The sequence below is a fragment of the Calypte anna genome, chromosome 1 (genome assembly GCF_003957555.1).
Source record: "Calypte anna isolate BGI_N300 chromosome 1, bCalAnn1_v1.p, whole genome shotgun sequence".
In the NCBI taxonomy this organism is placed as follows: domain Eukaryota; kingdom Metazoa; phylum Chordata; class Aves; order Apodiformes; family Trochilidae; genus Calypte; species Calypte anna.
The window spans coordinates 36,927,770-36,952,306 of record NC_044244.1 but is presented as its reverse complement, the minus strand read 5'-3'; the positions used below and the strand labels follow the sequence as shown (position 1 = coordinate 36,952,306).

Genomic DNA, 24,537 nt, shown 5'->3' with positions numbered 1-24,537 from the left:
AATGCATTCCCATCCTGATTTAAGGGACAAACTGGGATTGAATTTATAGCCATTGTGCTGCAATTCACTGTACTACTGTGTGTTCCCATATGATTTGTGCAGCTGTGCCTCATAACCTTTAGAAGAAAGCAAAACCAAACATTGCATTTCTCTGACTAATGTTTACCAAAATATAAGTGCACACTTCAGAACTGCGAATATCCAACCAAGATATTTTTGGGGGTTAGTGTTTAACAGATCATTTTTTCCAATATTATGGAAACTAACGACCTGTTTCAACAACAGTATTTTATTTATATTTAAGAACCATTGGTGAGCTGGTACAAGCCACATCTGCCTTACTGTAAAGTGAAGGAAAATCTGGCAAGGTTCTCTTCTGGTTTTGTATTGAGAAATTATTCCTTTAGTTTGGTAAAAATACAATTAATTTCGGAAACTAGAATTCCAGGTCCATTTCCTGCTTCCCTGACCAGGTGCTTTTTGTGAGGATTTGTCCAGCCAGTGGGATGTGTGGGAGGTACCTCTGTGGAGGTTTGTTATGTGCTAGGACAGTCAACTTAGCTATTTACCGTGTAACTAGACCTAGAAATATTTTTTCTCTTTTCTGAATAGGACTTAGAATATTTGGAAAATACTAGTTTTCTCTAATAGCAAGCATTTATAGGGGGTCAGTTTATTTTGGGCTGTTTCTAAAAGTGCGAGTCATACATTTGCCCAGCTTCAGTGGGATTACTTTGGAAAGAAACAAGTATTTAACATTTGGAGAGGAAATTGTACCTTACATTCTGTGCACAAATGAATTGTGCTCCCAATGCTTTTTAAAGGAAGGAAAAAAGTGATCAAAGTATAACCAAGACACCAGAAAAATATTTATAAGTCAGAGCACTAGATTTGGGGAATGTATTTTGTATGTCCATGTTGCCTGCAGAAAACAACCTGGTCTTCGCTTTGGCCTTTTGAGTCATCATCTATATGGTAAACATTTTGGGGGTTTGGTTATTGTATGAAACCCTATTCCACTGTTATGATGTTTCATGTTTTACATTTCCTAATTACATACTGTCATACAGATTTCATTTATCAGGAATGCAATTCTAGAACTGGTTTTTTTGTTTGTTTGTGTGTCTGTTTTGGTTTTTTTTTTCTTTACTTTGATTTTGTTTATCAGCTACAAAGCCTATAAAATCTCTCTGTAAAGAACCTTTACCAGTAAGGTTGTGGAAGATGATTGGGGTAGGGTAGGGTTAGGGTTAGGGATTTTTTTCAGGTTGTTCAAACTGTCTGAGGGAGTGTCTGTAATTCACTCCTAAAGGCTGGATGTGTGAGAAGGTATATGTACCTCAACATAGTTGTATTGTTTATTCAACCATCAAAATTATCACAGAAAATGGTCAATGAAGCTTTTAAAAAATCAGACTAAAAAATGTTCTCCCTTTCTGTATTTTACTGCTACTGCTGAAATAATATTTTAGTTCTTTACAATATCGACAGAAATGTCTTAGTAAAAAGGCTGTGTAGTCTTTGTAAGGACCTTCAAGTTTACAGCCCATTTTATCTTAAGAATTGAATCAAATTCATTGGGAATATCAGCAAAGTAGAAGAGAAGTTAAATGTCTGTCTGGTAGCTGATACAGTCTATGATTGTAAACAGTCTTTTGAAAACAGTAGTATTACCAGAGAATATTCTCCAAGCATCACTTCAATAGATAATAACAAAGGTGTATTGACCCCTATTATCAGATGAAAAAGATTATATGGGGTTTTTTTCTCACTATTTATGTTAATTATTTTAAATTTTCTACTTTCAAAGGTGGCATTGTCTCTGCAGAAGAATCAGTATACGTATCGGTGTTTCTGCCACCAAGGAAATGTCAAAAGGCTGGAAACACTTTCATTTTACCCATACATCAGTCTTAACGCTTATTACTGGGATTAAAATAATTTCCATAGCACTTTGGCTTTCTACCTAACTAAAATTTACCTAGAATTTAGTTATTGGCTATCCCTATTTTGTCTTTTCTGAAATTATTAAATAGGTCATCTTACAGGCATTTAGTATATAGGTTACATCTTTCAGCTTTATTTAGCTGAGATTTCCTTGACCTTCTCTCATTGACTGCACCTTTGCTTTCCTCTCTCAGTTTCTGTACATCCATGATGTAGCTACTTTTGTGATACATCCATTGGCAATAACCATAGCAACTCAGCAAAATCTCCTCTTGAAACTTGAAACTAGATGTAGCTTTACATTCATGATAATTACGCCTTCTCAGCTTCATGGGGTGATAGTCACATTTTGATTTAAAATTATTTCTTTTACGTATATTGCCTAAACTTCTCAAACGCGCTCCATCTTTTTTTTGTTTGTTTTAACTCTTCAGTAAACTTGAGAAATTCTTCACTATTTCTAATTAACTATTCATACAACTACTGGCAAATGAGCTGAAGTAAAAGAAACCCTTTACCTTTCAGAAATGTACCAGATGTGAATGTGAAAAGACATTACAGAAGCTGAAGGTAGGGATAGGTAGGATAAATAGTTCTTGACCATTCCCTTCTTGGGCAAGAGATCCCAATTTCTTACTTGGGACAGAGGGTGTATCTTTACATTTTATCAGATACGCCCAATTCATCTACGTTGTGAGAATACAGAAGGCTACTGTTAGTGTCTCAGAAGAGAGAGGGAGGGAAAAAGTAATAGCTGGAGTAGCACACTCTTACCCTTGAATGCAGCATATTTAGGGAAAGAAGATGGGAAAATATGCAATGGAACAGTAAAAATATTAGTATATCTTATCACTGTGAATAGGAGGGACCCTTTTTGAAAAACTTCTGTTAAAGACTGGCAGCTTTCATTTCTTGAGTCACGTGCAAAATCATGCATCAACACTAGAAAATTCATTTTTTAACTCCTGTAGGTAAAACTTATGCCTCTGAGAGTTAGCCAGTTATTATCAGAATTTTGATGTGTTACTGTTTTGCAAGTGTGCTTGATTTCAAGCATCAAGCACAGCTTTCTTCTGAAAGTTTGTTAGTTTAAGGCAAGTGCAAGTGGGAGAGGTTATGAAAATCAGATTCTTTTTAAGTCATTAATCTCAAGTGAGTGATTCTTTTTTTAATGCTTGCTATATTTTAATATGACTTAGAACAAAGTAAGGTGTCATTACCATCCTTGTTCCTGAATGTTTGGCTTGGCATTTGATGCAAGGCCTCAATTGCAGGCTGAAGTGCCAGCAGCCAAAGCTGAAAACAAGACTGCGGTGGGCAAACTCAAGATTTAATTTCAGAAAGAGTGTTTATATTTTCCCTGGGGCCACATTAATGAGAGTCCAAAACCTAAATGTTACCACCAACACATTTTAACAGACCAGTTTCCCAGTTTTTAAAGTGTGATGTCACCTTGACTATTTTTTTTTTTTAACTTTTTGTCCTCCTTCTGATTTTAAAAGAAGAGCCATAAAGCTGTATCTTTTTTTGTCTGAATTCAAATATTGTGTTTTAGGAACACAAAGTTCTGTGTAATGGGATAAAGTTGCATTTCCAAACATTTAATCCTGTCTTCTATTTCTTTATCAACTATTTTTAATAATTCATCTTTAAGTTACCAATGCATATTGGTAACTCCATATTACTATAAACCACCACCATCTGGTCTGGATGTATGTGTTACAGGGGTTCATATGCTGACGTACTGAATCAGCCTGATGTCAGAACATCTATGCCATGCCCTAGGATGAGCTTCTGACCACCAGGTCAGTGCAAAAAGAGACAGCAATGATGGGGTCACTGAGAGTTCCTTAGCTCACTTTCCTGCTCCTTCAGCTGGGCCTGCTTTGTGGCTTTAATAGGATTAAAGAATCATCTACATGGAGGCTGTAGCAGCACTCTCACACTGCTCCTCTACCCAACTCAAAGAGCAGTATAAATCCAAAGGATTAAGTAAGGGATTTATGGAAAGTTGTAGTGTAAGATGAGCTGGTGCACCTGGCTCTCCTTTTTCTCCTCTGTCAGTAAGACATACAGAAACAGTGTACTGCAAATAATACAGAAAGGAGCTTTGTGGTTTTTCCTGAGCTTTTATGGTCCTATACGTTTTGAATTATTGTTTATAAATATTAAAATGAAATGCTACTTTCTGATGGAGCAATATAGTATTTCAATGTATAGATCCTATTAGACATTTTTTTCAGAGGGTCTTACACCATTTTTCTGCCACTTTTCAATACTGAAACACAATGAATTGGAGATAATTTTTAATTTCCTGGAAATAATAGTACTCTGTCTTTAAAACAGGAAAGGGAGAAAAATACAGTTCTCTGCCACTTATTTAGGTTCATTAAAATCCAAAGGATATTTTTAAATAACCAAAATTATAATATTTAATCTCCTGGAGTAATCATTTATGCCGAGGAAAGCAATTTAGTTGAAAGTCAATACATAATCCATTGTATGTTCTTTGCAATTACTTTAGAATTAGAATTTAGAATTGCCAGAGCTTGGAATCCTTTACTTAAGTAAAAACTGTTTCATATATCCTTTTGTGCCTCACAGGATAAATCTACAAAGACCAAGATTATGCCCGTACTCTTTAGTCAGGGAAGATTCCAGTTGAAACTGAAATCAAGTGGTGTTATTCCTGAGAAAATACTGTGCTACATAAGCCAAAAGGGGAAAAAACCCCCAGGATTAATTATATTGTTCAACAGTGAGATGAGGGATTACTACACTATTTGAGAACTATTCTTGTGATTTAGATGTATTGTGTTTTTAATCTAATGTCCATCATTATAATTCTGAGCATTATCTCAACTTTGGATTTGGTCTGCAACCACATAATCATTCAGCTTGCTCTGTGAATATATTGCTCACATTAATAAAGGTTTGCAATGTACACTGAACTAATGTCACCCAGATGTATCCATCAGTAGATCATGGTGTTTTTCACATCATTAGGTGATTAAGCAACACCTGAGATTCAGGGAATTGCAAGATGAGACTTCCATATTTCTTTCTGTTGCCCATTAGGAAGGGTGTTTGTGACAGGAGGAAGTTATACATCCTTACACACCTCCAGTCCTCTGTGAGGGAGACTGTCCTGTAGTATTTCTGATTCATCCTTTGGTGTTATAATGGAACAGTATTTTATACTGTGCTTCTGTATAGCTGAGAATTAGAAACAGAACATTTGTTTTAAGACTGGTTAGTTTGCAGTCTGTAGAAATCTCTCAATATCTGTTTGAGATTAAGTAGACAAAAAAATCAAAGTTTTTAAATAGATAAATGGAATTTAAAATTTTAAATGTAAGTTGTGGCTCTTATCCATAGGCATTTTTGTGAGAGCTTTTGATTGGCTAAGAGAAACTGACAAAATGAAAAAAAAGACAGAAGAAAATGGATCCTTATGTATGAATAAACATGGGTACCTTTATTTTACCATCCTGAGAGAACATGAGACAGGTCAACTGAATTTTGGAGGCTGACACTTTATATTTTACTACACTGAATAAGTGAATGCTTTGGTGGCTAGTTGAAGATTGTTTTCATTCCTATTAAAATAAAACCTCTATTTATTTGCTGTCTTTTGCTTTTAAATTCATTTGTATGCTTGTAAAAAAATTCTATTCCAATGTTTTGACATTTCTTAATTCAGATTTTTTTAGGTATGTATAATTAGGTGTTTTGGTACCAAAGCAGTGGTTCCAAATTTTCTTTTTTAAGTTAGTGTAATCCACATAACTTTGTACTTGATGGAAAGTTTAATCAGTTCAATATGATCAACTTGGATTAATTAAAGCTAAGCGAGTCATGTGCAATTTTATTTTCTTAGTCATAGGTCAACTTCTTGGCTTTTTATAAATCCCTGTTGTACCATTCTCTTGACATCAAGGGGATCCTAAAGCATCTTAGGAAGTTAATGATAGATGTGCTCAGCAAAGGCGTTTTGGCATGGACCTACAAGGCTGTCATATTGCAAGAGAGAAGAGGCAATTATTCCACTCTGATCAACACTATTGTGAGTTCTCAGTGCAAAGATCAGCAGTCAGGTCAAGGTCTCTTCTACTCCTAGATTTCTAGGATACCATTTTAATAGCAGAATTGAGACCCAAAGAGCCAAGGATGGAATACGTAAGGCCCTTTTTTCTATTGTGTTATCATGACATGCAAGGACACTGCTGTTGTCTCCAGATTTGTGTTGTAAAGATGCAGAACTCACATGTACCTTACTTAAATTTTAAAAAACAAACAAAAAAACCCAAACCAAACCAAAACAACAAAACATTTGTGAAGTTGTAATGTGTAGAATGTCTCTGTCCATGTAGCATAATAGGATAAGCCTACAGTAGTTGAAGGGCCACCACAAAGTCCCATTGCTTAACAGATTCTCTTGACTGTACAGTTCTGAGAAGGAATTAATTTTTTCTTTTGTTCACTGCACAAGTAAAATGAGTAGATAACTTTGTGCACAAGGATGGTTTATTTTGTTCCTAACTGTCTTTTGCTACAGCTGAGGAATAATCAGAGTTCAGTGTTTGTCTGGTTTTATGTACTGCTTCTTATTTACACCCAAGTCCTTTTATGTGGAGATACTTTAACCTCAGTAGTTTCATCTGCTTACTTTTTTTTTTTTATTGGGTTTTTAGCTGTCAAATTGTTGAAAACATTTCAAAAGTGATTATATGCAGGAATTTTTCAAGCTAATTTTTTCCCAAATCTTGCAGCTCCTTAGCTCTGTTTTTCAGGTGTGTCTTTTTCTTTTTTTACCCTTCTGCTGAACTTCTTCTAGAAAAATGAATGGGAAATTTGGCCTCACCATGTTTATTTTGATTAATATTTCCTATGATTATTTCCTGCAATTGGATTCCTGCAGCGTAGCCAGTCAGCTCAAAACTTGGGACTTAAACAAATAGTCCATGAAGCTAGGGAAACATCAAAGAAATAATACTACAGCAATACTAATATTAGATAGATAAGCAACATGATGTGGCTTGCTTTTTACTTTTTGTATTCAAGTTAGCATGAAAAATAAAAAAACTAAGCCATCTTTACACATGTTAGAAATTTAGCAAGATTCTTCAATGATTTATATATATATGCAGTTAATATGTTAATTTTTGTTGTTTTTCTGCTTTATCTGCAGGCTACTGACTCATAAGTTGATTAAGGGTACTTCCATTTTTCTCTCCCTTGCCCTCCCTGCCCTCCTTAGCAACAGTTTCTTGTCCTTTTTTTTTTTTTTTTTTTTTTTTAATAATGTAAAACAAGGTATTGCCAAGATAAAAAACTGCTGTTTGTGGTTACATGTTCTTCGTGTTGTTACTTCACTCCAAAGCCTTTATATACATACCTGTTACCTAGAAAAGAAGCAGAACTGGTAGTCTAGTAACCAAAGGAAGCTGCTTTGGAGAATGCAGTATACTTGTGTTGCTGAGAGAGAATTCTCCACTGGCTCCAGAAGTAATTTGGAGTTCCGTAGAGCATAAAATCTGCAGCTCATTGTCTTTTGTTGATGTTTTCCTTCTCCCTTAGACTCTTCTGCTTGTGGTGGTTGAAGTGATGACCTCCTGAGAGCCATGTGTACAGAATCTGTGTGTGTTTAGAAACAAAGAGGTTGTCTTGTCTTTGATGACCTAGTTGCAGCTGTAGCATTATGAAGTGCTTCTGCAGCAGCTGTCCTGAATTTTGCTACAGTAGTTTGGCTTCAAATTCAAAACTGAGGTTTTCAGTAAAATGTGTATGTCAGTAAGAAACATTAGCAAAAGCTTCTATCCCCTCAACACTGGTGGAGAAGTTCAGTAGTGTGATCTCAAAAATGCCTATCTAAAGAGCAGAAAATTATCATCTTCGCCTGTGACTTCAAGTAGATATTGTTTCATCCTGCCACATCTTCTAATAGAGTTCAATTAAAATGAAGATTGAAAACCTGGCTGTTAAATCAAGTGTTCATGAAAAGTAAGAGAGATTTTTCTCTTTTTCAGCATGTACCAAACACACTTTGTTGTGTCCTAACAAAGTTAGGACCCAGTTTTGTCCTAAACTAAGTGTTGTTTTGTCCTAACAAAGTGTGTTGTTAGGACACACTTTGCTTTAGAGAAAGCTAATGGCACATTGTATCACAAGTTCACAGGAACTGTCAAATAATCAGGATGTAAGTCCAGACCCATTGATACCTGAGTTACTGCAGTCTGGCTCCTTATGTTTTCTGTAGTTTCAGCTTTGTATATAACATTGTTTCTCACCTCCCCCTTTTTAACCAGTGATTTTCTGTCATGTCTATTATTAACCACCTGCTACATTTCTTCTTTGAGGCAAGGAAATTGTCCTCCTAGTGAATCACCTCTTCATGAAGGAACATATTAGATCCAGTTATTTAGAAACCACTCATGGCAATGGAATAGCAGTTAGCTGTGGAAAGATTTACCATAGGATTGCTCAGTCATTCACACAGTTAGGGTAGTTTTTTCAGTTTCTAACCACTGTGAACATTTATGATGCAGAGATTATTTCTGTTTTACATATTTATTCCATGATAATGTAAAATGCATTTTCACAGTATTAAAAATATTGTTCTTATTAATGCCTTTATTTGCTGTTTGCTTTTCAGTTTGGCTTAATTCATCCAGTTCTGTAGATACCATCTTAATACTGCAAGGCAATTCTGTATGACTCACCATGAGCCTATCTGATAACTTTTTTTTTTATTTGGTCTGATAGTAATAGTAATTTTTATAAGTAGGAAGATTGCTGTTGCTTTGAACCAAACATCCTTACCCTGGCTTAATTTGGAATGTGTATGCATACTGACAAACAAAGCATATCTTGGGTATCATATCTAGCACCTAACCCCAGTAGTCAGGGAGGGCTTTTCAGGAAGCGTAGTCTGATGTCTCCAGGCAATTTCCTGGAGAGATGTAACTGTGGTTATGAAGATCCACAGAATCTCTGCCAAGTCATTTGTATCCATATTAAACCAGCGAGAGAGAGATCCTAAGACTGACATAGGTAGCTCAAACAGTTCAGTATGTTCAATCTGATTGCCAGAGCAATCAGCAGTTAAAGTAGCTGTTATGTAACTGTATATTTACTGTATGGCAATAGTCTGTAACTAACTTGATCGAGGAACCCTCTGTTCCCATTGACTTGTGTAGGTAGCTCACCCTGAAGGCTGCTCATGTGCTTGTACACATAAATATTTCCATTATTATTTTCATGGGTTTACATAATGCCTATGCTGCACGTTTTACAGTAGTCTGAGCAGGTGCTGCAACCAATCTCAGTCCCCTTATGCAGTCAATACAGTTTTCTTGCTTGAAAGCAGATTTCCTTCTCTCATTTATTTGAAGGAAAGTTAGTATTTTCTTACATTCCTATGTCCAGCTGGGAGACAGTGGAGATTCTGAGAGGGTTGACAGGGTGTTTTCCCATCACCTTCAGCAGATCAGGAAAATCTGTTCTAAAGATGTGTCCAACATATGGTATTATTTTAATGACTTCACTGATCAAATTCAGGACATAAAATCCTTAACATTTAGAAGTTGCAGCATTATTTATTTAAGGGGAATGAAACATGTTCACATGGCAATATAATTTATTAAACATCACTCTTTCCTAGAGGTTCAGTCCTGAATACTGATGGCTTTCTAATGTGAAGCAGATACTGTATAAATTACAGCCATGAAGAACCTTATTTTTATATACTTAGTAAGTGTTATCAATAGTAGAAAGTCACAGGTGGACAGACAAAAATGTCCTGTTCTGGGATTAACTCTAAAATAAGGTTTGATCCACATATGTACCATATGGATCTGTTTTCCTTCTCATCCATTATAGAAATGAGAGGAAGTATTTCATTGTTTCCTCATCCAACTCTCAGATTTGCAGGTTCCTCAAGGTAATAATTTTTTTATATGGTCTATTTAATGTGCTAGGGAATTTTTTTTAAGCCTTCTGTTGAGTCTGTGGGGAGAAGTTCATGTTAGTGCACTGGGAAAGCTTTCTGAGCCTGTAGTTTTACTGGAAAATCACACAGCTTAATTTCTGCAACTATGGAATTTTTTTCAGAATTGCTTCTGGCTCATTCACTAGTGTGGGTTAGTTGTGAGAAAAACAAACTACAAAACCTAAATATCATGAAAATCGGCCAAGCAGGCACCTCGTATTTGACTCTGTACCTCAGATTTGGCAAATCTGACATATTTGTCCCTTGTATTTCAGGGACATCTACTGATAAAATCTGGGAAGACATTTATGAGTCAATAATTACACTATAATGTTCTGCTGAGCACTGGGTTTGTTAGCCAATATCCAGTACTGTGTATGCAAAGAACACTAAGTTGCAACAGTCCCTTTTAATGGATTATTGCACACCATGAATTTGGATAGGAGCAGACTGCAAAGGCCAAGTTTTTTATGATATAAGGAAACATTTTTTTTTCAGAAATAATTTATCTCTACAAATATTTAAGAAGTGTCTACAGATTTAAAATGTAGTCATTTATCCACTTAGCACTGACGTTCAGACCATTGTTCAGAAAGACCTTTATTTTATAAAGGTAAAATAAAGTAAATATCAGTAAAAAATCAGTAAATACTGATTTATAGAAATATTACAGATTATTAGAGATGTAGATGTAATTGGTATGTGTGATCAACAATGGAAAATACCAGTAATCAAAGTAAAACTAAAAAGTTCTTATTCAATACTTTTACTCTTTTTTAATGTCTGTTCATTGTATGTATTCAATCACATGATAAAAATGAAGACTATAACTTTTAGTCAAGTTAGTGCTGCAGAGCTAGAATAGTGATTTGGACTGCATTTGCATACATTAGCCATCAGATTAGCATTTGACATACAAGTAAATTGTTCAGTACATATATGTATAAGTGTGGCTACCATCTTCTACAGATAGAACTGTATTGGTATAGGAAAGCAGTGTTGTCTGAGAAATAGTTTTGAAAAGACACTTTATGATCTTCAATGTTTATACAAAAGAGAAAATTGAAGAGCCATCTCTAATGTTAATTTTACTTTCATGGGTGAAACTCAGGCCACAATGGCATTAGTAACCAAACACATTTTTATTATTGTGAGATCAGATTTTTATCCTTGAATCTTCAGTGTTAAACCTAAAATTATACTTTCCATAAGATATGGTGTTAGTTACTAGTAATGGATAATATAATTCTGACTTGCAGTAGCTATTTATAGTGTCCTGACTGGGTTTCTCTTCTAGCAGTCTGAAATGTTTAATGAGTTGGGAATAGCCAACAGAGGAAGGAAAGCACATATGCAATGAAAATGTATCTACTTGCAGATAGATATTACAAGAGGAGAATACAGAGGTTGTTCATGCTTGGTTATTTGTGTAAGAAACTGTTTTCTCTTTTAGCTGTTGTCCATGTACACTTTCATTCCATTTTACAAAAAATTTGAGCTGTATGGTGAAAGCTGAGAAAATGTAGAGCTAAGGATAATTATTGATTTTGGTTTGAGCTCTGAGTTTTTGCAACGATACAGGGGAAACAGAGTGAAATAGAGCAGGCTGGGATGAAAGCAGTCTCCTGGTGACAGTATTCTGCACGGGAGTGTGTGAGCCTTTCTTTTCAGTTCCCAAGTCAAATTCTTGCATTTGGTGATAGAAGTTCTGCTGAGGCCTCTGTTTCCCTTCAGGGCATGCTTTGTGTGGCTTCAAGGCACATCATTCTGGGTGGTCTAAGTATATGAATGAAGTGGGACTCCACAGGGAGCCCCATCCAGTCATCTTTGGCCAGAAGTATGGTGGGATCACACTTAGACTTCAAAAGTGGACTCAAGGTTTAAACAGAAGGAAAAAACATCAGTAAATGTGTTAGACTGTTCTGTGAGAATTGGCTCATTTTTTGAAAATTAATGTCTCTCAGTAATTATGGGAATTTTAGGACTGGTGTAGGCCCTATGGAGTTCAGGAACTGCTTTTCCAAATCTTACATAGCCAGTTCCTCAGTAGATTCTGTATGAGTACATAGAGAGCCAACTTCTAGTTCTTTAAAAAAAAAAATCTGTACAGAGTTAAAAAGATACTGTTGAGTAACTTAAAATAATGACGTTCAGGAACATTAATACTTTGAGCTGTGCCAATATATGTGCAGAATTGGGAACTTTTAACTGGGTATGTTTCACATGGTGGAAGAGAAACACTGAGGGATGGAACACCTCTCCTATGAAGAGAAGCTGAGAGTTGGAGTTTTTCAGCCTGGAGAAGAGGAGGCTCTGGGGAGTCTTTATAGCAGCATTTCACTACTCTCAGAGCACTTATAAGAAAGATGGGGACAGCCTGTTTTACAGGGCCTGTTGCAATAGGACAAGGGATAATGATTTGAAACTGGTTAGAATTAGACTAGATAGAAGGAAGAAATTTTTTACAATGAGTTTGGTGAAACACTGGCCCAGCTTGCCCAGAGAGGTGGTAAATCCCCCATCCCTAGAAACATTCAAAGTCAGGTTGGACATGGCTCTGAACAAACTGATCTAGTTGAAGATGTCCCTGCTTATTGTAGAGGGGTGGACTTTAAAGGTCTTTTGTAGCCCAAACCATCCTGTGATTGGTAATAACAACAGTGATGATACGATGTAGAAAATTGTCCTCTCATGTGACTGATCTGGACCAATAGAGTGCATTTTTCAGTATTTATAGAATTAGAACAGTTGGATTGGGTTGGCTGTGCAAATGCAGCATCACTAATATATATTCATACTGATTACATTTGTGTATGATTCACATCCAGTTTGGATTTGCCAGGAGTCCATTTATGTTTGTTAAAATAATGAGATTGTTCCATGAAGTGAACTGGGCCTAAAAATTTAGAGGGAAGACTGTTTAGAAAAAAAAAAAGATATAAAATGCCTTACGTATTTTCACATCTCATGGTATATTATGCAAGCAGAAGCACAGCAGTGCTGAGACACCATTCAAAAAAATGTGTCTGTTGCTAAGGCTTCATTAAATAATCATAGAATCATAGAATCATAGAATTGGCTGGGTTGGAAGGGACCTCAGAGATCATCGAGTCCAACCCTTTTACCACCGTTGCGGTTGCTAGACTATGGCACTAAATTCTATAATGAAGCTTCATTGGACTGTTCCTATTTCCTAGTCAGTTTCTCCATTAATGGGAATGTTCTCATACTGAATACCTGTAAATATACCATTTTCAAAGCTAGCATCATTTTGCTCCTTCTCATTTTGTGTTATGTGTAGTTCCCAAGTCTTTTCAGTTTTTTGTTGCTTGAAGGAATTGTAAAACATTCTGCACAAGGCAAAGCTTATACATAAACTGCACAGACAAGGGGTAACCAGATTCTTAAGTTTTATGATGTTGAATTTACATAAACTTTTAACAAGCAGTAAACTTTTTATGCACACAGGGAGACTACCAACTAACCACCTGAGTTCAACAAAGACTCCTCAAATGTGTTCTTAGTTAATTTGAGAAATTAATTTTTAAATCTTTCTCAAGCTGGAAGAACTCCTATTGTGTTCATATTGCAGCCAACTACTAGACAGATTAAACATTTACATTAGTACTTTGTGAAATAAATTTAACCATATACAATTTTAGATTGCTGCCTTGGTAAAGACTTATCAGAACACACATCTTGTGAGCTACTTTGATCTCCTCTAAGCAGAATCTGCAAGGAGGTACTGAAAAAAAAAAAAAAAAAAAAAAAAAAAAGATACTTGAGAATTTAGTCAAAGCTCAGAAAAGATCTATCGGGGAGTCTATGTGATATAACATGCAATAAAAAGAAACTACTGAAAATCAGGTTCAAGCTAAGCTCCTCCAACTGGTACCTACCAGAATTAACAGAATTTGATGACAAAATACACTCAGAGAAGAGGTTTCTCTTATTCTCTCTTAAGACATTACAGATGACTTCATGTGAATTGCAGTCTGCCCACTCCTCAGAGAAATGTGTGTCACAAGCACAAAAACATCTGCAAGTTTCTCAATGAAAAATGTTTTTTTATGTTATGGACCAGAGAAGAGGGAGAAGGCAAGATACCTTTCAAATCAGAAGAAATGAGCCATCAATGAGTTTATGTTGTTCGTTTGTTCCAGACTGTCTTTTCTGGATACAGCTTCTTCAGAGCTTGGTTTTATAAGTCTTTCATTTCTTGGCAGTAGCAGCTGTTATTTAAATATATCAAGACCAGACTTTTCTGAAATTTAGTTGAACTGAAGTTGCTTTAAAGTCTGTTGTAAATCAGTGGGCTAGATTCACATCAGGCTGTTTATGGAGCACTAATGTCTGCTTTTTCTAAGAGATGTGAAAATTTGTACAACAGCTGGGAATTTGCAGTAGAAGTAAAAGCAGACATAATACTGAAGGAGAGTTTTATGATTGTATGTCTTCTAAAAAATATGTGTGTATCCTGTTTGTGACTAGATTTGACACATTCATCTCTGTTGGAACAAAACACGAAAATATTCAAACCACCAGAGCCTGATTTTGCATTTCAGAGGAACTTAAAAAGCTGCAAAGCACAGGGTCATAAAAATGTTTCCCTTTCTTTATTCAGCCACAGTGCTGCAGCTGTATTCTGGGTGCATTTTCAAAGTGGGAAGGTATCACTAACTGTATTCTTCATTGGTATTTTAAATGTGTGTCTGTTCAATAAAAAAAGTCAATCCAAGTGATTATTAGAGCAACTAAGGACTGCCGAATGAAACAAACCCAGTTCCCTCAGTTGCCTCTCTAGATCCTTCACCAGCTTTGTTGCCCTGCCCTGAACACCCTCCAGGACCTCGATGTCTTCCTTGTAGTAAGGAGCCTAAAACTGAACAAAGTTTTAAAGTGTGGCCTCACCAGTGCCTGAGTGCAGCAGGACAAGTACTTTCCCCATCCTGTTTGCCACACTATTTTTGATACAAGCCAGGATGCTGTTGGCCACCTGGGCACACTGCTGGCTCATAGTCATTTGGCTGCCAGCCAATACCCCCAGGTCCTTTTCTACCAGGCAGCTTTCCAGCCACTCTTCCCCAAGCCTGTAGTGTTGCGTGAGGTTGTTGCTACCTGGCACTTGGCCGTGTGGAAGCTCATACAGTTGGCTTCTGCCCATCAACCCAGCCTGTCCAGGTCCCTCTGTAAACCCTTCCTACCCTCAAGAGTCCTTATGACTTTGTGCACAGCAGCTTGACACAAGTGTGGAGCTGGACTTCTTCCAAGTATTCCCTTTCTGTTGAGTAACTCTTGTGTCATACTAGTTTCATACCACTGCTTTACAGTCTCACCCTAGGTCATCGTTACATATGCATTCAGTTGAATTTCTAGCTAATTAATAGTCAATTTGAAAATATCTTTCCATTGTCACATTTTGTTTAACATTGGGAATTTAAAATTCAACTTATAGGAATTCTGCAGTGCATCTTATATACTAATGTTACGATATCAAGAAAAGCCAAATACCATTGGGTAAACTGTATTTCTGTGTCATTTATATGACATAACCTACCTGGTCTTGTTATTGTGTTATCTTTTTCGGTGGGCAAGAAAGGACTGTTGTTTTTATTGCAGGTAAGTAGATAATTCACATTGTTTGTCAGAAGGGGACTCCCAGTAAAGTGTTGGAATAAATAAACTAGGCAGAAACTTTGCTATTTTTCCTCTGGAAGCTGTTTAAGCATGATGCCATTTAAATTAACAATAGACTTTGAATTTTTGAATATGTGCTAGGTAGTGCTCGTTTTAAAGCAGAATCTGTATCTTTTATAAAAGCAAGAGCAGCAATTTTAAAAGACACTGTGGGGATGTATCTGGTGTGGCAGCTTGGCTGTTTAGGTTTTTCAGATTTCCTGTGTAGAATGTGACAGCTGTTGGAAAGTTACTTTTAGCCTTACATATATTTTATTTTGAAGAAACTTAAATACTTCACTAAAATATTGTTACTAAATTACATGCACGGAAGTTACTTAGATTCTTTTGTTGCCAGATTTGGTTCTTGAATTTTTTTTCTTGAATATGGTTGAATTTTTGCTGACTAACCCTGGCATTTATTTCCAGGGTTTCTTGAAGTTGATGGTTTGTTGTTTTTTTTTTTTTATTTCTACAGCTTGATCAAGTTGTTCGCCAGAGAAATCTGTGTAGCTTGGAACTTTTCCTCTCTTGTGCACAGAAACAGTTGAGTGTTCTATTAAATGAAGAGCCAAATGAAGAGCCAACCACTACAGGGGAAAACAGAGACTGACACTCAGTACAACTCATACAGTGATTTATGAAGTTGCAAATCTCAATCCAGGAAATGATGGATATATTCTAATCATCTGGAATTGTATCATTGATTCAAGATCTGTTTGAAACTATGTTTGATGGAAGTATTTGTGGATTACACTATTTTCTTATTTATTTCTTTTACTACTGTTGTCAAATTGCAACTATGAGGCGGAAAAAAATCCCTGTGATAAGTTGATTTTATTTATTTTTGTTTCATTATATTTTCTAGTAGCTCATGATTGAAATTCCAGATAACTGCAGCAATGAAGAAAACATTTCCGTGATATGTCTGTTCTAGATTTGGCATCATGTATTGATCATAGAATCACAGAATGATGATCAATATTTTTTATATTTTTAAAATGGAGAAAACCATTTAATTGAGCATAGACACCAGTCCATCTCTGTTTCCAAAATGTGCATTGCCTTAGGTGAATCTGAGAAGCTTATTCTTACTTCTTGATATTCTTACAGGAGAATCAGTACTGAAACATGATTGTTGACAGCCATTTCTTTAGTCTTTTTTTGAACAGGCCATAGTAAAAAATAAACTAAACAATTCATCTTTTTAGCATAATGCAAAATATCACCATAATAAATGTATAGAATGTATTTAATTCTATTCTATAAAGCCAGTTGGATTCCAAAAATCATTTTCTCATGAAAGTACGATTAATGCGACTGACCTCAGTTTCAGGAAGAAGATGGATGTAATTATCTGGAGACTGATACTGCACTGCCTCAGTGGAATTTCTGACAGAATTAGGAGTGCAGCTTGCTGACCTTAGGTGCCCTTTCTAAATACACTGAAGGAAGCAGAAAAACTCCCCACTGACATTTTTTGGACTTTGGATCAAGTGATAGGTCTTTCTGATCTTGCGAACGGCAGCACAGAGTGGAAGTTCTGTGCCTGCACTCTATCGATTGTAGATTTGGGGCCTTAGTTATAAAAGTTCTGAATTAAATGAAGGGAAATGAATGTTTATGCTTAGGAATGTAAATAAAATGAGAGCGATATCTCTTATGGTGAGCTTGTGATTCAATGGGGGACTTAAGTATTTCTTGTTACTTGGTGGTATTTTGGGTTGTGGTTTTGGCGCTTTTGTTTGTTTGTTTGTTTTGTATCAGCAGTTACTTTTCATATATTGCTTCTTTTACAGCAATAAGGAAATACCAAATGGCTGCATATGTTGTTGACAATATGAAATGTTTCAGAGATTTTAAGTTTTTATTTAAATCTTAGTCAAAACCAAAGATTTTGTCTTCCGTATGCAAAGGTTGACAAAGAAGTAAATAACTGGGTTTAGTAGATAATGACCTCACTCTACAAAATGATGAAAATCCAGTTTTCTGTTTGGTATTTCTTTAATTGAATGATCACTTTCCACTTCTTTGACAGACAAAAAATACATGTTTATGAGTCCTCTAATGATGAAATTCTTGTCTTTGTCAGCTGCACCATAGGTGTCAGGGATGTCTACATGAGGTTTTTTGAAAGTAAAGGCATTGTAAAATGAAATTGAGTGTCTAGTATCTCACAATCTATGTTTAATTGTGGAAATATGGCATGAACAGATTCCTAGTTGAATTTCCAGACTTTTTTTTTACTTCTAGGCCTGTACATGGAATAGTATTTTTTTTTTCCACTAAAGACTGCAAAATGATCTTCAGCAAGCAAAACAGCAGAATTAGACCACAGACATACAAGATCAGATTGGGAGCTTGAATTATATTCATAATTCCAGGTCTCAGAGAAGAAATCTCATTATCCAACAGAAAAAGACCTATCTAGTATGTGAACCCTGGGGTATACAATAACCTCCACCATCTCCTCATTGCACCATGAGCTTTAAAGTTAAGTTTTGTTTATCAGTATTTCTGCCTAACCACAGGAAAATGCAGTTTTTGGAAATCTGGGATGAGGTAAGGCAGCAAGAAGTTTGAAAAGTCCAGCTCCTAGAAGGTAACATCACAATTTTATTTTTCTTTTTATTATTCCTCTATACAGACTGAAGATTTACATGTAAGAGAAAATAATATTTTCAAGACCTATAGGGCAGAACTTTGCCTCTGAGGCATGGCTGCTAATGTAACAATTCTGGCAAGACTGAGATGTAATGGGAGGAACATGAAGCCTTAGAAATAATCCTAAGAATTAAAATGCAGGAACTAAAATTCTCAGGCTAGTGAGGCTGCAGTCTGGATCACCGAAGTTCATATTATAAACTTTATATATATATATATATTAATATATATGTTATATTAGAAATAAACTGTAAATCTTGTTACGAAAAGATGTGTTTTAAGTAATCAGTGTGTTAGTGTTTGTTAAATGTTACCTGAAAGACAAAGTAATAGTAGATCCAGTGTATATAATGGTGTCTTTACCTGGTGCTAATCAGGCCCGTTGTATTTTAACACTTCTGCTTGACGGTCTAGAGAAGATCAGAACAGTGGGATTTTTAATTAATGCTTTCCTAAGTTAATACTGAATATTGTGATATTATACAGTCTTAAACATTTCTAATTCTCCATTTTTCTTGCTGACCCTGTCTGCTTCCATTACAGAATTCTAGATCAACTCTGAGACTGTGTGTGTGCAAGTCATTAACAAAGAAGTCACTTGCCACATACTTTTTGTATGGTGACTATAGTTATGATATAGGAATACTTGAATTTTTACCTCACTTGAAGAATCTCATTCACAATGAGATCACACAATTTTCTTGAAGCACTGAATTCCTTCACTCCATCACATCAACACAGAAAAAGGAAAAGGCAGTACTCATTCCAGAGACTGAGATCATATTAGTGTTTTAAGATTTTTGTGCATCTTTACATTGGCACCCGGTCAAAAGTTACCTCATGTCCTGCCAGCTCAGTAAATGGCAATGTTAATTCCTGACTGTCTGAAATGGTCATGCAGACATGTCCTTAAAGAGCCTAATTCCTATTCACACTGAAACTCCCTTATAGCACTCTAGACCTTACTCTCCAACTGTGTATTTTCTATGTCCACACGTTTGAGCTTAGAGATTTTTCTCCACCCCTTGGATGGAGGGAATACATGATAAGATTTCATGTGGTTTCCTGGCAGGAAATAGCCACTGATAAAAACTGTTCATGCAGAGGACAGAATTTATGCTTGCTTTCAGATCATGTGCAGTGTTTGTTCAGTTATCAACTGGACTTAGTGCAGAAGGAAAATGGACTGGACTGGGACATACCCATTCTTGCTTCCAGGTAATTGGCTTTGGCTTTCTTGATGGGTAGGGGTGCATAAAGCATAGTATGACTTGCAATTTCCATCTTCCTGCTTCCCCTGCTGTCTTGCAGCATACACTGAGCTACCTGAAATACATGGTTTCCTTTAGCTATTTTAGGTTCCGTAAACTCTGTTGCAGGAGTGACTTCACTTGTGGATGAGATTGTCTCAAAAATTTTTCATGACCATTCTGAGTACTCGCTAAAAATATAACATCTGTGGCATTCCTTTTCATCAATGGACTATGAATGTGCCAAAGAAGCACTGGTCTGGAAAACACTTTTTAAATGGGTATAATTTGGGCCTTCAGTTCAATTCAGTGTGCTTGCAGGAACTGAAAGAAAAAATGCTTTCTGTGATCTGTCAGAAAATACAGTTCTTGTAAGGCTTCAAGTATTAATGGCTTATCTACTTGTATATTTTAAGCACAGATACCTTTTTTTTTCATTTTTTCTTTTTTTCTTTTAAGCCAATATAATACTAATAATACTTTCGCTGAATTGGGGTCACATTTGAGTAGTTGAACGTCATGGGGAAACCATCTGAGCTGCACTCTTTTTGGCTCACGTTTTGTATTTGCCTTTAAAAGCATAGATATTCTTAGCTGGAGAAGAGCCATAAGGTTTGTAGGCTTCGCCTTATAGGCATTCCTGAAGCAGCTCCCTTGCCGTGGTGACACAGGAGCTGCAAATGCCATCATCAAGCTCCCTCATACATGGAGCAGTGGTGTTTCTTTGTGCCACGTTTTGCAGGAAGATATTTGGCACGTGCCACAGGGTGGGTTATAGAGTTTACACTTCTGAGGGCAGCAGTGGTAGCATTTCTCCACCAAGACCTGAAGTGATGTTCTGAAAGTGGTGAGAGTCAGCTGTAGGTGCAGGTGACAGCACGGTATTTAGAAACACAAAATAAAGCTGACTGATTTATTTGCATTGGTCTTGTCTGTTGTATAGTGTGCATTTTAAATTTGTGTCACCTTTCAGTGATACAGCATTCCTAGGACAACAATAATTGTATTAGCCTGTGATAAAACAGTAATAATAATAATTTCCTATGGTGGATATGGCATCAATGTTTTATCCACATCCTAAGTGTGTCAGAGATTCCCATTTGTTTATAAAGCCTGTAATTCCTTACATTTCAGACTTACAAAACCAGCATTTTTTAGGTGCTGTACAAAAAGGAATTATTGAATAAACACTCAGATTATGCTCTTTATTTCCATATAACTTTTTAAAGCAATTTAGCAGTAAATACTAATTAAAAAATGAGGTGTTTATTCATACGCATATTCTAAATATTCTGTCATCAAAAAAATGCTACAAATTAATCTCTGGGATTGGTGGTTCAGGGTTTTTTTTTAATCAGACAAAGTTAGTAATAAGTCTGTATCAATACAAATAGATCACCATCTGATGGCAAGTTATTGACTTTCATTTCTTCAAATTAAAGTATTTTGGCTTCTCACAAAATCAAAGGGATTTTTTGCCTCTCAGAGTTTAAAAAGAAGCTTGTCTTAACTTTTCCTCTCCACAGTATAATGGTAGGAGGCCCTTTAGCCAAGGGAGAAACAGAATTGTTTTTGCTGAGTGAACTTTGAAGGATATTTCAGTTCTTGTACTACCAAATTAGGGCATCAGTTAAAACTTAACGTAGATCTCATATCATACATTTTCTGAAAGATAGCTGGTCATGATGATACACGACCGTCTCTATTTTTGTGACAATAATTTTAAAAATTCCATTACTTGAACATCCTGCTCTTTTATTGTGACCATAGATTACATAGTTAGAGAATGATTGTGAAGCTCTGCCTCCTAGGAAGTCATCAGAAATTCTGCTCTTGATTTTTTCCAGCTCAAAATTTCATCCTTCTTCAAATTTTTTGTAATTGCAAGTGCAGTTATTGTGATGCACCCAGCTTTGTCATAGTATGGTTTTATAAATATTTTGAGAAGTTATTTCAAGACCATTTGTTCTGTTCATGGTATAGTGAGGAAAGGGGACAAGCTGATGGCTGAGACCTTGGTTGAGAAGGTACGTGTCTTATTATTACTGTAATGTTGCTAAAAAAATGTATTTTCATATGCCATTGAAATAAGTTGCTTCTCTCTTGCTGCATCAGAACTAGTAGCAACTCTGTAGTATTCCTTACAGAAAAGCCTTGAAAAAACACATTCTATTGTAACAACACACAAAGATAAAAATCAGTCCATTTTCATATCAGGCCTGACAGTAGTGAAAATATGGAGGTAAATATAAGGATATATTTGTTATATATCCCTTTGACTACTCATTTTAGATCATAATTAATTGCCTTATCTCCTGCAAATTCAACTGACTGGTAAATTTTACAGCTGGATGGTATAATCTTAATAAGTTTTTCAGTGTCAAAGAGCCATACAAATTAGAGCATCTTGCTTGTTCTATGGACCAGTCAAAATCTGTCCTGGAGTGTCAGCAGCCAAGGATTTCTGGAGTTGCTTGAATACAACAGAACAGCATTTTTTCTGGTATTGAAATGGCTAACACTGACATTGGAAAGCATGATTATTTCAGAAAACTGCCCATATGTAGGTTGCAAACTCTTTTATGTCTGTGTGCTTTTTGCATATTTTTCATGTTATCCTTCCCTGAAGGAGAAAGGGAACAGTGTTTTCATAAATGTGTATGAGCATGGTGGTGAAACAAAAGGAGGAGTTGTAATCTAGGTGGAAATTATTTTCTCCACGCTTTGTTGGAATTGAGGGCAAGGATATGTGAAAGAACAGAAGCTGTCTAGATGCAGAAAAAGCAAAATAATTTTTTTGTGGTGTAACAGTTGAGAGGGACTTAGGGAAGAAGACACAAAAAGGTATTATTTTACAATGTGAACTTTAGGGGGATAGAAAGAAAATATCTGATTTCACAGAATAGAGAGGGATGACAGCTTCAAATGAGAAATGGAGACAGGTGGTTCTGGATCCTTTAGAAAGTCCTCAATCTTAGAACTTCTCAGATGCAATTAGTAAACTAAGTCAAGAAAAAGAAAGATGGGAATTCACATATTTCTCCTGCGGTTAGAAAAGAAACTGGTTTCAGGACTCAGAACTCCTCAAGATTAAGAGTGGTTCCTGTCAGGACCTAGACAATATTTTCAGAGGAAAATGACCAGAGGAAATGGCCTGAAGTTGTGCCAGAGGAGGTTTAGAGTAGATATTAGGAAGAATTTCTTTACTGAAAGAGTAGTCAGGCACCGTAACCAGCTGCCCGGGGAGGTGGTGGCTGCTGGTTACACACCTCACCATTCCTGGAGGGATTCAAAAAGTATGTAGATGTGGCACTCACTTCAGGGCATGCTTCAGTGAGCATGGTGGATTTTGTTTTGTTTCTTGGGGGGTTTTCTGTTGTTTGTGGGTCTTACAGGGGGGGTTGTGGATTTTTTCTGGGTTGTTGGTTGGACTCAGTGATCTTAAGAGTTCTTTTTCAATCCTGATGATTGACCGTGCCCCTGAACTTGGCACTGGTGAGACCACACCTCAAGTTCTGTGTCCAGCTCTGGGCCCCTCACTACGAGAAAGACTCTGAGTTGTTGGAGCAAGTTCAGAGAGGGGCAACAAAGATGATGAAGGGTCTGGAGAACATGCCCTGTGAGAAGAGGCTGAGGGAATTGGGAGGAGGCTTAGTTTGGAGGAGGCTGAGAGGAGACCTTTCTGCTCTCTACAACTACTTGAAAGGAGGTTGTAAGGAGGTGGGTGCTGGGTGCTGGCCTCTTCTCCCAAGTGAATAATGATAGGACTACAGGAAATAACCTGAAGTTGCACCAGGGGAGGTTTAGACTAGATCTGAGGAAGAGTTTCTTTACTGAGAGATGTGTTAGGCATTAGTATGTGCTGCCCAGGGAGGCTGTGGGGTCACCATCCCTGAAGTATTTAAAAGCCATCTCGATGAGGCACTTCAGGACATGCTGTAGTGGGTGATACAGATACTGACACATGCATTTTACCTGGTGTGGATGCTGAAAGTTGGACACTATGGTCTTGGAGGTCTTTTCCAGTCAGTTCTGTGATTCTATAATTCCGTGAATTTAGCCAGCAGGTCTTATCTCACAGAAGACAATACTACATGAGAATCTGTACTTCAAAATGACAATCAAAACATCAAAGTAAAATAAAATAAAATTTTATGCTTTGTAAAGCTTAAAAGCATTGCAAGACTGACATGTTGAGACCCAAATGGGTTGGACTCAATGATCTCTCGAGGTCCCTTCCAACCCCTGACATTCTGTGATTCTGTCTAACATTCTGTGAAATGTCAATAGAAATTACTGGGCAGAATGTTTTTGGAGCTTTTCTTGAGAAATGGTGGTTGCTTGGGGTACTACTTAGCATCATTAGGATGCTAAGTATTCTTGCTTGGTTGTTAGTAAACTAATTTTGAAAACAAAGTTATGTACACAATTGAGAAGCGTTTGAATGTCTGACAGATAAAATTGAAAGGGATCCAGATGTTATGTTCAAAGATAATATATCGTCTATTCACCTTCTTTGGAATAAGAAATATGTTAATGGCTTGGACAAAATAATATTTCATTTGCAGAGGTTGGGATAAAAATTCCTGTGGGCACCAGACAGCAATGGGGAAGGTCTGCAAAAGACTGATAGTGACACAGTTCCTGAATGGCAAGGACGCTTGGAAGACTACAAGAGCATTGGCATCAATTTGTACTCAATTTGATTCTGTCAATATGTAACAAAAACATCATAGTCATAATGTGTATGCACAGTTTTCAAGACAATTTTTCTTCAACAAATACTTCAAAGAACAGGAGAGTAGAGAGATGGGATTACAAGGTCATCCTCCTCTGTGTTTAAGAAGGATCCAAATGGATGGTTGACTGGGTTTTGTTGGGGCCAAATGTTCTCATGCATAAGCTTTTGGAAGTGCATGCTGGGTTTCACACAGCAATCATACAGCACAATTGTCTGTACCCATGAGTTGTTTTAGTAATATTTTCATGCTGGTTAAGCTTCAATAAATC

The 24,537-nt window shown here is 36.4% G+C and overlaps 1 protein-coding gene across 5 annotated transcripts in view; it reads left to right on the top strand.

Moving 5' to 3' along the window:
* The window catches only part of CCDC91 (coiled-coil domain containing 91), a 113,062-nt gene extending 95,795 nt beyond the window's left edge, over positions 1–17,267 (top strand). For all 5 annotated transcript variants that reach the window (XM_030469375.1, XM_030469374.1, XM_030469376.1 and 2 more), the window contains exon 13: positions 16,092–17,267. In XM_030469375.1, the coding sequence (XP_030325235.1) occupies positions 16,092–16,226 (135 nt within the window). In that variant the 3' untranslated portion in view covers positions 16,227–17,267. The remainder of the gene's footprint in view (positions 1–16,091) is intronic.
* Positions 17,268–24,537: the final 7,270 nt, after the last annotated feature.